Here is a 12506-nt window from a genome sequence, read left to right as displayed (position 1 = left end):
ACAGCAAGACTGAGCTTGAATGCAGTAATCAGCCTAGATAACCGACACCTGCTGCTCAGGGAGGAACTTGACACTCATTTTGACACTCGTTCCTGATTGAGGGGGCGTGTTCCAGTGGGTGTGCATACCCTCTATTAGTATTATCGTGCATTCCTTTATAACTGGGAACTGGTAATCTTACCGGTTCAAAGGTCTCATGAGCTGGGACGGTGACGTCACCAGAGCTGGTATTTCCCATTCCAAACTGGTAGGAGCCTCAGCAGCCCCGACGTAAAAAAATCCAAGATGGCTGATCCGCGCAACAACAGTAGCGTATAAATGCTATTTAGCACTTCTGTCTTGTTTGTGTCTCGTTAAATCAGCTGTACACGCAGCACTGCCTAACTTCCAGGGGCGGAGCGACCCTATCAGCCCAGAGGGGGCGAAGCTCTTAGGGGGGCCCCATCAAAAAAAAAAAAAAAAAAAAATTTTTTTTTTTTTTTTTTTTTTTTGAAGGCCAGGCCAGGCCGCAGGGCCAGTTCCAGAACAAGATGACTAGGGGTGCATCCTAGATAGGAAGGGGTGCAGATGCCCGGCCGAAGGCCGGTTGGCCGGCCGGCCGAAAAATTTGACATGTTATTTTACTAAAAATAATGCATTTGACCATCATTTCAAGTAGAATGATACCACCCAAGCAAGAATATTTCAAGTGTTTCAAGTGCTTTACTGAAATATTTGGACCATATAATGATAATACAATTATCTCAACCTTAAAAGGTTACATATAGGTGCCAAAAAGCCATAAAATCACATCAAAGAACAAAGAAAAACAACAACTATAATTCAAGTTTAAACAGTAAGTGTGCAGCTGTAGCATTTATACATTTTTTTACTTTTCAACTGAGCATGCAGACAAATAAGGGTGCAATGCATGCTTTTGCACCCCCGTAGAACCGGGCCTGCCAGGCCGCGAAGAAAAATGTGCCTTTTTTGCATGTTTGAATCGGTTTTAGCCATATTTAGTGGAATATCTCATTTTAAACACACCAATGTTATTGTCTATTGATTGAATTCCTCTCAGACTCACACCACTGACTTTATTAAATAAAGTCATTTTAAGTCACAACTGTAAAATAGCTGATAGCCCCTATATCCGAAAACACAATTTGTCACTCACTGAGCCAAGTAATATTATGTCCAAGAAAGACTACAGTGAAGCCACTTTACAGACAAGCTTGTTCTGAAGAAGAAAAATAAAAACACAGGTTGCCAGCCAGGTGGCCTGGCCTGCAAAAAAAAAAAATTTTTTTTTTTTTTTTTTTTTTTTTTTTTTTTGATGGGCCCCCCTGACGAGTGGGCCCGTGGCGGCCGCACCCTCTGCCCCGGCGTACGCTCCGCTACTGCTAACTTCTATCTGTGTGGACATGAGGCTGCAGTGTTTGTATGCGCAAAATGACAATGAAATGCCTTGTTATCAATTGTTATTGCTAACAATGGCTAGCCTGGCTAGCAAGTGGATCTGACCAGTGAACAAACAGTGAACTTCCCAGCTCAACTTTTCTGCAAATGGAACGCTAACAAAACGGATGTGACGTCATTTAGCCTCCACATCCCAGTTCTTTTGCGATAAAGGAACGCACGACTAGTACAGTATTTCTATCTGCTGAACTCTCTTTCAAGAGGCCACACATGACTCAGCCTGTAATGAAGGCTGAGTTGGACACAGTGGGAGAAACCTTTGTGGTTCCCCGCTGATTTTTGTTCACGACTCAGAATGAAGTGAGTGTGTTTTTTACCACACGTTTGAGGTAATGATCTTCTGAGAAGGACCAGATAGGAACCTGCTGTGTCCTCCTCACACACACACACACACACACACACGTACAGTAGAGCTCCAGGAATCCTTCGCTGAACCTTTTTGGCCTCTGTCTGTCTGTCGGTTTGTTTCAGGCGGAGAGAAGCAGCGTGTGGCCATCGCCCGGTCGATACTGAAGAATCCGCCTCTCCTGCTGTACGACGAAGCGACGTCCTCCCTCGATTCTATCACCGAAGAGGTGAGCTCCACCACGGTGCTGAACACACGTTAACGCACCGACAACGAGACTCCGGCGTGCATCCCACACCGACAAACCGCCGTTCTGTTCTGCGCGCGTCCAGGCTGACACCTCACGATGCAACAATACACACGCCCACTCGGTCACCTACCGTAGGTACACAATAACTCAGCTCCGTCCTCCTGCGTCATATATCCCTGCTGTGACACACACATGCACACGCACACACACACACACACACACACACACACACACGCACACACACACACGCACACACACACACACACGCGCGCACGCACACACGCACACACACACGCACACGCACACACACACACACACACGCACATGCACACGCACACACACACACACACACACGCGCACGCGCGCACGCACACACGCACACACACGCACACACGCACACACGCACACGCACACGCACACACACACGCACACACACACACACCCCCATGCTCTCCCTTGCCACCTGCCACTGTTTTTCCCTAGTTAATCTCCAGTGCAGTCTAAAGCCCACGGTTTTTGTAAATGTTAAACTTAATGAGAAAGTTCAGCATGGCCTCCCTGAACTTGGGGAAAGGAGTGGTGGCATTAGTTGTCGTACTTCACTATAATTAGTAGTTAATTTGCGAGAGTTGAGATTTTCATATTGCTTCCTATTGCTTATTCCCCCCCCCCCCCTTCATATTATCATATGTAAACACTAGAAAGAAGAACAATCAGCATCGTGAGCGTATGAAGGTCGATGTAGCTGAGCAGCATTCTGTTGACTTAGCATTACCGTCAAGTTAATTTTACATCTCATATATATCCTGTCACTCATTTCTTTGCCGACCACTCTAATTGCAAAATGCAAACATTACGATATTACTTTATGTTTTTCTTTGGTTTCAGGCAATGCTCTTGTAAACTTATCAGTGTGATAATATTGTTATTTTTGCCCGTTTGTGCTTCCAGAACATTCTGAGTTCAATGAGAGAGATGGTAAAGGACAGGACATCAGTGTTCATCGCCCACCGGCTGTCCACAATTGTAGATGCAGACGAGATTATAGTCCTCAATCAGGTAAGAACTCCATTTACTTAGTTTTTATTTGATCTTGTACCATATACTGTAGGCTGGGGTCTTCTACCTCCAACCTTGTTTTTTGATTACATATTCCAGTTGTAATAGTAGTTTGATAATAAATAAATAAATAAATAAAAAGCCCTATTATAATATGCTGCTTCAGGTTTTCCCCCGTGTAAAGGTGTGCTGTGTTAATCACCAGTCCAATTAGACGATTGTGTACAGATAGGAACAATGATGACCTGCACACACTGCGCCGCGACCTTCACTAGTACACTCTTAATGGCCAGGAACAGGAAGTTAGCAAGTAGGTGCCATTTCCCCAGCACTTATTTCATTCCACGGTATCTTTCTTCCCCCGTATGTGATGAAAACACACTTTGTGTCGCTGTTCTCATTAAGTCCCCACACCAACAGGACACTATTGGGAGAAGTGAATGTGTTATTCTCTCCATACGGGCTCATTAAAGCAGTCCAGCTCCACGGGTTGTTTTGGTCAGATGGCGTGATGATGATGATGATGATGATGATGATGATGATGATGGAAGGACACTCTTGTTTGTCTCACAATGACTAATGCTGTATGGGCCGGCTTCCCAGACACTGATCAGGCCTTATGCAGGACTCAAAATGTCTTTCAATACCGGATTACCATTCAAATAGTCATACAGGTCTTGGCCAAATGACTTCAAGGTGCTATAGAGAGACAGATGGGGAGAGCCACAGATGGGGGCGGCTGTGGCCCCAGGAGGTAGAGCGGGTCGTCCACTAATCAGAAGGTCGGTGGTTCGATCCCCGGCTCCTCCTCCAGTCCGCGTGTCGAAGTGTCCTTGGGCGAGACACTGAACCCCCGAATTGCTCCCGATGGCTGTGGCAGCTTACCGCCTTCGGTGTGTGAATGGGTGAATGTAGGCACATTGTAAAGCGCTTTGGATAAAAGCGCTATATAAATCCAGTCCATTCATCATTTACCGTAGACGGGGGTTAAAATAGTTAAGCTATAGTTAAGTTATCCTTTATTTATCCTCATGGGGAAATTCATCCTCTGCATTTGACTCATCCTCTACTAGGAACCTTCCTAGAACTAGGAGCAGTGGGCAGCCGCAGTGCAGCGGCCGGGGACCAACTCCAGTTCTTTTTGCCAGTGCCTTGTTCAAGGGCACTGACAGGAGTATTAACCCTAACATACATGTCTTTAGGTGGTGGGTGGGAGGAAACCGGAGCACCCGGAGAAAAAACCACACGAACACAGGGAGAAAATGGTAGACATGGAATGATATAGTCCATTATTCTCATTGCATTGTACATGAGAGAAACACCCACGATGATGCACAGCCCCACTCGTTTGAAAGAATGACAGAAACACGCTGGAGGACAGAACGCTTTCTGCGTCACCTGGAGGACAGAACGCTTTCTGCGTCACCTGGAGGACAGAACGGTTTCTGCGTCACCTGGAGGACAGAACGGTTTCTGCCTCACCTGGAGGACAGAACGGTTTCTGCCTCACCTGGAGGACAGAACGGTTTCTTTCTGCCTCACCTGGAGGACAGAACGGTTTCTGCGTCACCTGGAGGACAGAACGGTCTCTGCGTCACCTGGAGGACAGAACGGTTTCTGCGTCACCCGGAGGACAGAACGCTTTCTGCGTCACCTGGAGGACAGAACGCTTTCTGCGTCACCTGGAGGACAGAACGGTTTCTGCGTCACCTGGAGGACAGAACGGTCTCTGCGTCACCTGGAGGACAGAACGGTTTCTGCGTCACCTGGAGGACAGAACGGTCTCTGCGTCACCTGGAGGACAGAACGGTTTCTGCGTCACCTGGAGGACAGAACGGTTTCTGCGTCACCTGGAGGACAGAACGCTTTCTGCGTCACCTGGAGGACAGAGCGGTTTCTGCGTCACCACCATTGAAGAAATGTACACAGAGTGAAGTCGGTTGACATGTGGGGAAGAAACGGTTCATGTGAAACACAACACAGGTGACGTGACATCATCCAGCAGAGTCACATGTGCTAAAGGGAGAAGTGTGGCTTCCTTCCTTTGAGCTGCAGAGAGCGAGCGCGCTCTGTGCCGCTCCGCCCCGGAGACGCCCGTGCTTCCCGCCTCGTCAGATGGCGGGGATCAGAGGGTCGTGGCGAAGGAGGCGCGTTTGCGTGTGATGTCGCCACGGCGTTCGCCGGTGTCATCAGTGCACGACTGCCTCGGGGCGCTCATTAAAATAACGAGCGGAAGCCGTCGCGTGCCCGTCGCGTGCGCGCTTAAGATGATGCCAACACCTCTGTATGCACTCGTGGGAGGTGGGGGGAGGGGGTGCCTTTATTTGTGTTTGACTGCGTGGGAGGTGTGTGTGTGTGTGTGTGTGTGTGTCTGTGTGTGTGTGTGTGTGTGTGTGTGCGTGCGCGTGCATCCATGTTTTTGTGACGGGAAGGCAACAGTTGTTGGGGAGGCGGTAGGGATTCTAGGGGAGAGCTGACTCTCCGCACAGAGTGTGTTCAGGGTTTTTATGGTCAGGAGGAGATGCTAACTGTAGGACTTGCTATTTCACAGGCCGTTCCATTTCAACTCCATTTGCGTTGCCGCCATTTTTGTTAGCTTGGTGTTCAGGTCGGCCGAAGCGAATTCCTCTTTATCGCCTCTATTCTCTTTTTCGTGTCTTTTCTCGAGGGCTGGGTATCACCACTGATTTCCCAATTTGATTCCAATTCACAAGGTGAATATGGATTTGGTTAGGGAGGGATATACGTATCAGTTACAATACCAATTTTGCTGGGATATGAAAGAGATTCTCAGAGAACTAATGCTGTATATTGTACAAGGAACCCTCTAACCTGGTGCATCATTACAAATATTAAGAATTGACCCCAAAGCAGCAGATACTTAAATGTACTTTTTATTTATTTAACATGACCAACACACTACAGCAGTCAAAACAATATAGTCTAGGTGTGAGGAAGTGTAACCTCTGTCAGCTGGCATGTGTTGGTTAGCCTGGGTAAACCCATCCCCCACGTGACCTGCTCTCAGACCTGCTCTCAGTCACTGAGAGAGCAGGTCACGTGGGGGCTGGGTTTACCTAGGGCCTAGGTTATGTGTTGGTGTGTGTGCACTATGGAAAATATACCTGTCAGAGAATCCCATGAGCTGAGTTTAACTACATCACCCTAAAACAATCTACATGAGCATCACTGACAATAAGGCCACTCGGCCTATAAAGTATTTAAACCATCGGTTAATTGAGCCAACGTTAGCAAGACCGTCTGCAAGTAGGTGATGCTAGTAAACAGACAACATAACAGAATGAGGTATAATAAGTAAGAATGTCTATTGAGGCAGAATGATTCACATAAGTGTCACAGCTTACATGTATGTACTTCATGCACACTTCAGGACTGTCCATGTTATTGTCTCTGGACAGGTTTTCACCGTTGTGACGGCAGGAAAAAGATCTGCTGCGTGTCAGGAAGATGAGAGAGTGAGAGAGAGCGTCCGTGTGTGTGTGTGTGTGTGTGTGTGTGTGTGTGTGTGACGTCACATTATTGAGATCGATCTCAGATTTTATGAATTGATATCGGACCATTCAAATGAAGATTGATTTGAATCTGGAAAATACATTTTTGTAACCCAGCCCTACTTTTTTCTCTTTCCTTTGTGGCAGTGTGGGGGGGGGGGGGGTGAGTGAGTGGGGTCTTATGTTCTGTTGAAGAGGATGGAGAGTTGATGTTGAAATTTTAAGCATGACCCTTTTTACATCAAAATGAGCGTGTATCTGCAGGTTTTGGTTTTTTAAACGTGGGTAAACCCACTAAAAATAGGTGATTGACTCCTTTCACGTTGCCTCTCAAACCCGCGACAGTTGTTCCCCTAGAGTGTGTGTTTCAGCAGCTGTCACCAGGCTGCGCACTGGACTCATTGTGGACCATGTAGTCTAGATACCGGTACACTCTTATTCTGAAATAAACCACTAGATTGTCGTGGCATTGTTATCATTACATAAACTGTGGCAGTGCCACAATATCGACACAACTGGCACAACAGAAACAGTTAATCAATGTATAGAAATAGAAATTGATCTAAAATGCTCTGTAATGTGTCTAATGTGAGGATCACATCATGTCTGTCATTGGGCGATGCAGTAGGTCTGTACTCAACCTGACAGTCCGTCTCCCGTTCTGAAAACGCCCATAAAAAAAAATACAAGTAGTTCTTATAAGAGCTGAAGTTGTACCACGGCCGCTTTCGGACCTACTTCAGGATGTCTGTGGCACAGTTTTGAGTCCCTACTGGAACAGAGCGCCACACCTGAAGAAGAGGAGGAACAACTTTGCAGGGCCAGTTGACCCAGAGCAGAGGCTAGCCGTGTGTCTGAGGTAAAATAATATCAGAAGTAATAACTGAAACTAGAACGGGCTAAATTTGCTGAAGCAAATTTGATTGTGCTTGCTCCCCCGTGACGCTCCGCCCCCCTTGCACCGCCCCTGCCTTAGACCCCGGCCTCCCATCCAGTATCAATACAGCCCCAATCGGCAATGTGTAGCTAGGACGTGTTTAGGCCGTTGCAAGGGTGTATTAACTGGATGCTATGGTGTTTTCGGCTCATCGGTATAGGGCATTCGTAGATCGTTGCTAGGGTGTACTAAGTAGTTGTGGGCGGGAAATGGGCGGGCCTTTGTGAGTACAAGTGGGAGGAGCCAAGGAAACCAGGGCAGAAAGAATTTTGATCGTAGAAGCTATGGTTCCAAACTTACAAACCAAAATGTAAAGAGGGCAGCTATAGCGCCACCGTGAGGTCAATTGGTATAATTTTTTAGGCCAGATTAGAAGAGTACTCTATGAACCTATGTACCCAATTTGGGAACAGTCGCTCTTACAGTTTGTGAGATACAGCTACTGAATGCTGCTATAGCGCCCCCTATAGGCGAAATGACACAATTTTAATTTATCAGCTCAGAGTACATATGTGCATACCTGGACCAAGTTTGGTTCGGATCGGACAATGTGGTCCAGAGTTATGGCAGTTTTTGTGAAGTAGGCCCCACCCACCCCCGCCCCCTACAGGCCAAATTACACTTTCTTTTGTGAAATCAGCTCAGAAGTGTCAAGTGTCAATACAAGAAGGAAGGCTGGCCATATCTCCAATGAATCAGCGCTTCCTGCCGCCCTTCAAAATAAAACAATTTAGAAGGGACAGGTTCTGAATGCTGCTATAGCGCCCTCTAAAGGCGAAATGACACAATATTTCTCCTATAGGCTCAGAGTACATCGTTCCAGAGCTGGACCAAGTTTGGTTCGCATCGGACGATCTTTGTGAAATAGGCCCCACCCACAGAACTTTGGAGGTCGATTATATCGCAACGGTGCGGAATTTAAAAAAAACGCAAAATAAGTTTTGTGCGGGACAGTCCACACACGCTCTGTGATGTGGTTTGGTGAAGATCGGGCAAAATTTGAAGGAGAAATAGCGAAAACACGCTTTTCGACAAAATTCAAAATGGCGGAATATCTAGTTAGACGGAAATAGGCGGGGCCTATATCAGCAGATGCGGAATGACCCAAGGAATCCAGGGAAAAAAGAATTTTTAATGTAGCCCTTACGGTTCAAAAGTTATGGACCAAAACGTAAGGAATGCTGCTATAGCGCCCCCTACAGGCGAAATGACACAATATTTGTCGTATAGGCTCACAGTACATCCGTCCACACCTGTACCAAGTTTGGTTAGCATCGGACGATCTTTGTGAAATAGGCCCCACCCACAGAACTTTGGAGGTCGATTATATCGCAACGGTGCGGAATTTAAAAAAAACGCAAAATAAGTTTTGTGCGGGACAGTCCACACACGCTCTGTGATGTGGTTTGGTGAAGATCGGGCAAAATTTGAAGGAGAAATAGCGAAAAAACGCTTTTCGACAAAATTCAAAATGGCGGAAAATCTAGTTAGACGGAAATGGGCGGGGCCTATATCAGCAGATGCGGAATGACCCAAGGAATCCAGGGAAAAAAGAATTTTGAATGTAGCCCTTACGGTTCAAAAGTTATGGACCAAAACGTAAGGACGGCTGTTATAGCGCCACCTTCTGGTCAAATAGTGGAATTTTCCCGCACAGAGTAAAAGGTGACTCTGTAAACCTACCTACAAAGTTTGGTATTAGCAGGTCATACGGTGTCTGAGCTAGAGCTAATTTAATGCCAACGATTTCGAAACCCCATTCAAGTGAATGGGAAAAAAAATCGTACGTTAACGCCAATATCGCGAAAACCGGCGAACGAAACCCTTAGCAATCCAAATGCACACGATTCCTCAATGAGCCGCACGTTTTGATGTCTCCCATGTCTGTGTAGTGTGAAAACTGTAGGAGAAATGGCGAAGCAAACTTTTGACCAGAAGAAAACAGAATAATAAATAAATAAATAAAATTAAGTATGAGAGATTCTAAGATTGTGCTTGCCTATCTGCAAGCACAATAATAAGTCCAGTTTGAACGCAGTGCCAGCAGTGCGCTTTTGGCAAGCTGAGCGCTGGTTGGTTCAAAATTTGTGTCAGGAGTGTGATAATGGAGCTAATATAGCCTTTTGAATCACATGGTGTAATTTCATAATCGAGTTTGTAGGTACGACTTGTGTCCTATGGCTACAAATACATACAGACAAATATAACCAGCCTATTTAGCCACCTATCTCGTCGACACTCCACCACGGTATCGTTGCCTATACTAAAATTTGTCTATTTCAACTAGGCTACATCCTTGTAACTTTTAAATCGTACAATTCTAACGCTGCTCAACACACTCAGAGAGTTAACGCGAGTGCACTGCAGAGATGTCATTGCATATCCCCCCAGTTGGGTTCTGTTAGACACAAATTAATTTAAGTAATTGAAAGTAATTAACTGTAAAGAAAGTACATTTTCAGCCTATGGGAATCACTGAGTCCGTTGTTGAAGGTCTGAACGCAGCATTGCGCAGGAGAAAGGGTAGAAATTAGCGTGTTCTCTCCACCCGGGTGTCATGTTTACATCACTGCCGATCGGAGCTGAAGCCGATAAATACCTGTATTATTTGACCCGGGAATGATTGCAGATTGCACCCTTTCACACTGAAGACAAAGGCCAGACGTTAGTGGGTTTTTTGTCCAATGTGAAAGGGTTATATTAATAACATGTCATTTTTGCAGGGTTTTCTGTCTTTATATCTTTTTTGTTATTGTCTAGCTGGAATTGAAAGGTTTTTAAGTGTGTGGTTCAAATGTAAGGTCTTTCTGTGATGCTTTTAAATGGTGATAAAAGAGCCTTTTTGGAATTTGAATTCTCTCTTCATCCACCAGGGTAAAGTGGCGGAGCGGGGAAACCACGCGGCCCTCCTCAGTATGCCGGGCGGCTTGTACGCAGACCTGTGGAACACCCAGAACAGCAAAATCCTCAGCGGCAACAACAGCAGCAGCACGCCAGAGCCGCCCGCTGAGCGCCTGTCCCCAAAGGAGGAGGAGAGGAGGAAACTGCAGGAGGAGATCCTCAACAGCGTCAAGGGCTGCGGAAACTGCTCCTGTTGAGAAGCTGCCCACCTCCGTGTCCTTTTCTCCTCTTCATCCCTCACAGATGGCCTGCACTGGAATCCCCGGCCTGTGGGGGGCGCTGGCTGGGGGTACGTCCCCCCACCACCACCACCCAGCCGCCCGTTCCAGCCAAGCGCCCCGCCCATGTGACTGCTCCTCCTCGGGATAAAGGCCATCCCTCGCCAAAGGAAAGAGGAGGAGAACAGGCAGCAAGTGTGTGTGCGCGCCACTGGCTGATCTCCAGACATGCTGCTTCTAGGCCAGTTGCCTCAGCTGAAGCCGAGCATAGGAGACCTTGTATGTCACATACGTGTGAGTGTGTGTAACAGCCAACATGGTGTCCCCAGCCCCCCTTCTGACATCAGGTCCATTTACATCCGTCATTGCATTGGAGACAGATGAGTGTACGAGTGTAATGAATGCCTTGATGTTGATATAAAACTTATGTTGATTGAGTTACTTTTTAAATTATTTGTCAATGTTATTTGAACCTGTAGGTAGTGTTTTTTTTTTTCTACTACGAATGTGTACATATTACTTTAATGATTGAAAAGCCTCAGATTAAAGATCGATGCACCTAATGCCATTTTACACAAATCCAAGTATTTCAGTGTGGTTCAGTCACCATTCACATTTACTCTAAAGTTAATGTCATTTTCAATGGCCGGCAGGTTCTAAAAAAAATATTTAATTTAGCCAGATAAGCAGTACAATCATGAAGCTTTTTCTAGATCCATCACAACATGTGTGGATATTTGGATTTTATAGTGATACAAACAGCCCCCAAGTGAATGTGTTACATGCATGTGTTACAATCGCATTCATACAAGCGTAACCCTTAGAGGAGCAATGCCAAGAAATGGCGCTAATAAATCATAAATGGTTTCCGCCACAGTAAGAAGCACATGAGGCAAGTATGAAAGCATCCTTTGGGGACATTCTACAGTCATTATATAATTTAGCCTTGATATTACTGGGCTCTTTCTAATGGTAACGTATGTTGTTTGGGGTTTTAATGACATGTTAATTATGCTAAAGACAGCTTTATGGATTGTATGATCAGAATTAGGCCTCTTCATTAAGGTTATGTGTAAATGTTGATATTCACAGACTGACAATATTTGTATATCCTCATTTTTTGAGGGCTTGTTTTGCTGTCACGTGCACATTTGATTAGGAATCTGGCTGTGGACTTGTATCTACAAATGAAGAGGATCATTAGTGGGGTATCTTGTGCTACACACAATGTGAAAGCTCTTCCACAGCATTCTAGTCCATGTGCACTGTGAGCGCGCTGCAGACAGAATAATAAACATAGGGTTTTGTCTAAATAAATACGAGTCAAAGGTTTCCAAATGATGTTCTGCCCTGTAAGGGTGACATTTTGGTTCATAATTACTGCACACCTGTAAATTCAGATAGTACCAAAAATGTAAAAATAATAATAATCACAATTTGTTACTTTTTTGCTTAGGTCTCCATATCCCACATATACAGTATTATCTAATACATAAAAGGGCAAACCTATGTAGGTTTCCATAATATGTATATATCAATCTTTCATTTTGCTCGGACACGATCGGCCTGACGGCGTTCATATTTAGCACGCGTACCGGCAGGGGTCCCAAGCAGCTGGTGACAGGGCCGGCTTTTTGAATTGCGTCATTATGGCCGATTAAATGGCCCAAAGAAGGCCGCTTAGTCATAGCACTACCCACAGCAGCCAGCAGGTGGTACACAAACACACACACACCAGGCACACATCCCAATTAGTGATATCACACCAGCCAGAAGATGACACTCAACCACACAGATACATGGCACTACCCACAGCAGCCAGTAG

The 12506-nt window shown here is 45.8% G+C and overlaps 1 protein-coding gene across 1 annotated transcript in view; it reads left to right on the top strand.

Moving 5' to 3' along the window:
- Window positions 1-11107, top strand: part of abcb7 (ATP-binding cassette, sub-family B (MDR/TAP), member 7) — a gene marked incomplete at its 5' end in the record, with an annotated part of 43985 nt that extends 32878 nt beyond the window's left edge. The window contains 3 exons of the mRNA XM_083651339.1: window positions 1930-2033; window positions 3006-3113; window positions 10436-11107. Coding sequence (XP_083507465.1) covers window positions 1930-2033; window positions 3006-3113; window positions 10436-10660 — 437 coding nt within the window. The 3' untranslated portion in view covers window positions 10661-11107. The remainder of the gene's footprint in view (window positions 1-1929; window positions 2034-3005; window positions 3114-10435) is intronic.
- Window positions 11108-12506: the final 1399 nt, after the last annotated feature.

The sequence above is a fragment of the Poromitra crassiceps genome (assembly GCF_964638095.1).
Source record: "Poromitra crassiceps genome assembly, chromosome: 15".
Taxonomy (NCBI): Eukaryota; Metazoa; Chordata; class Actinopteri; order Beryciformes; family Melamphaidae; genus Poromitra; species Poromitra crassiceps.
The sequence above is the reverse complement of the archived record's forward strand: the minus strand, read 5'-3'. Positions and strand labels throughout refer to the sequence as shown.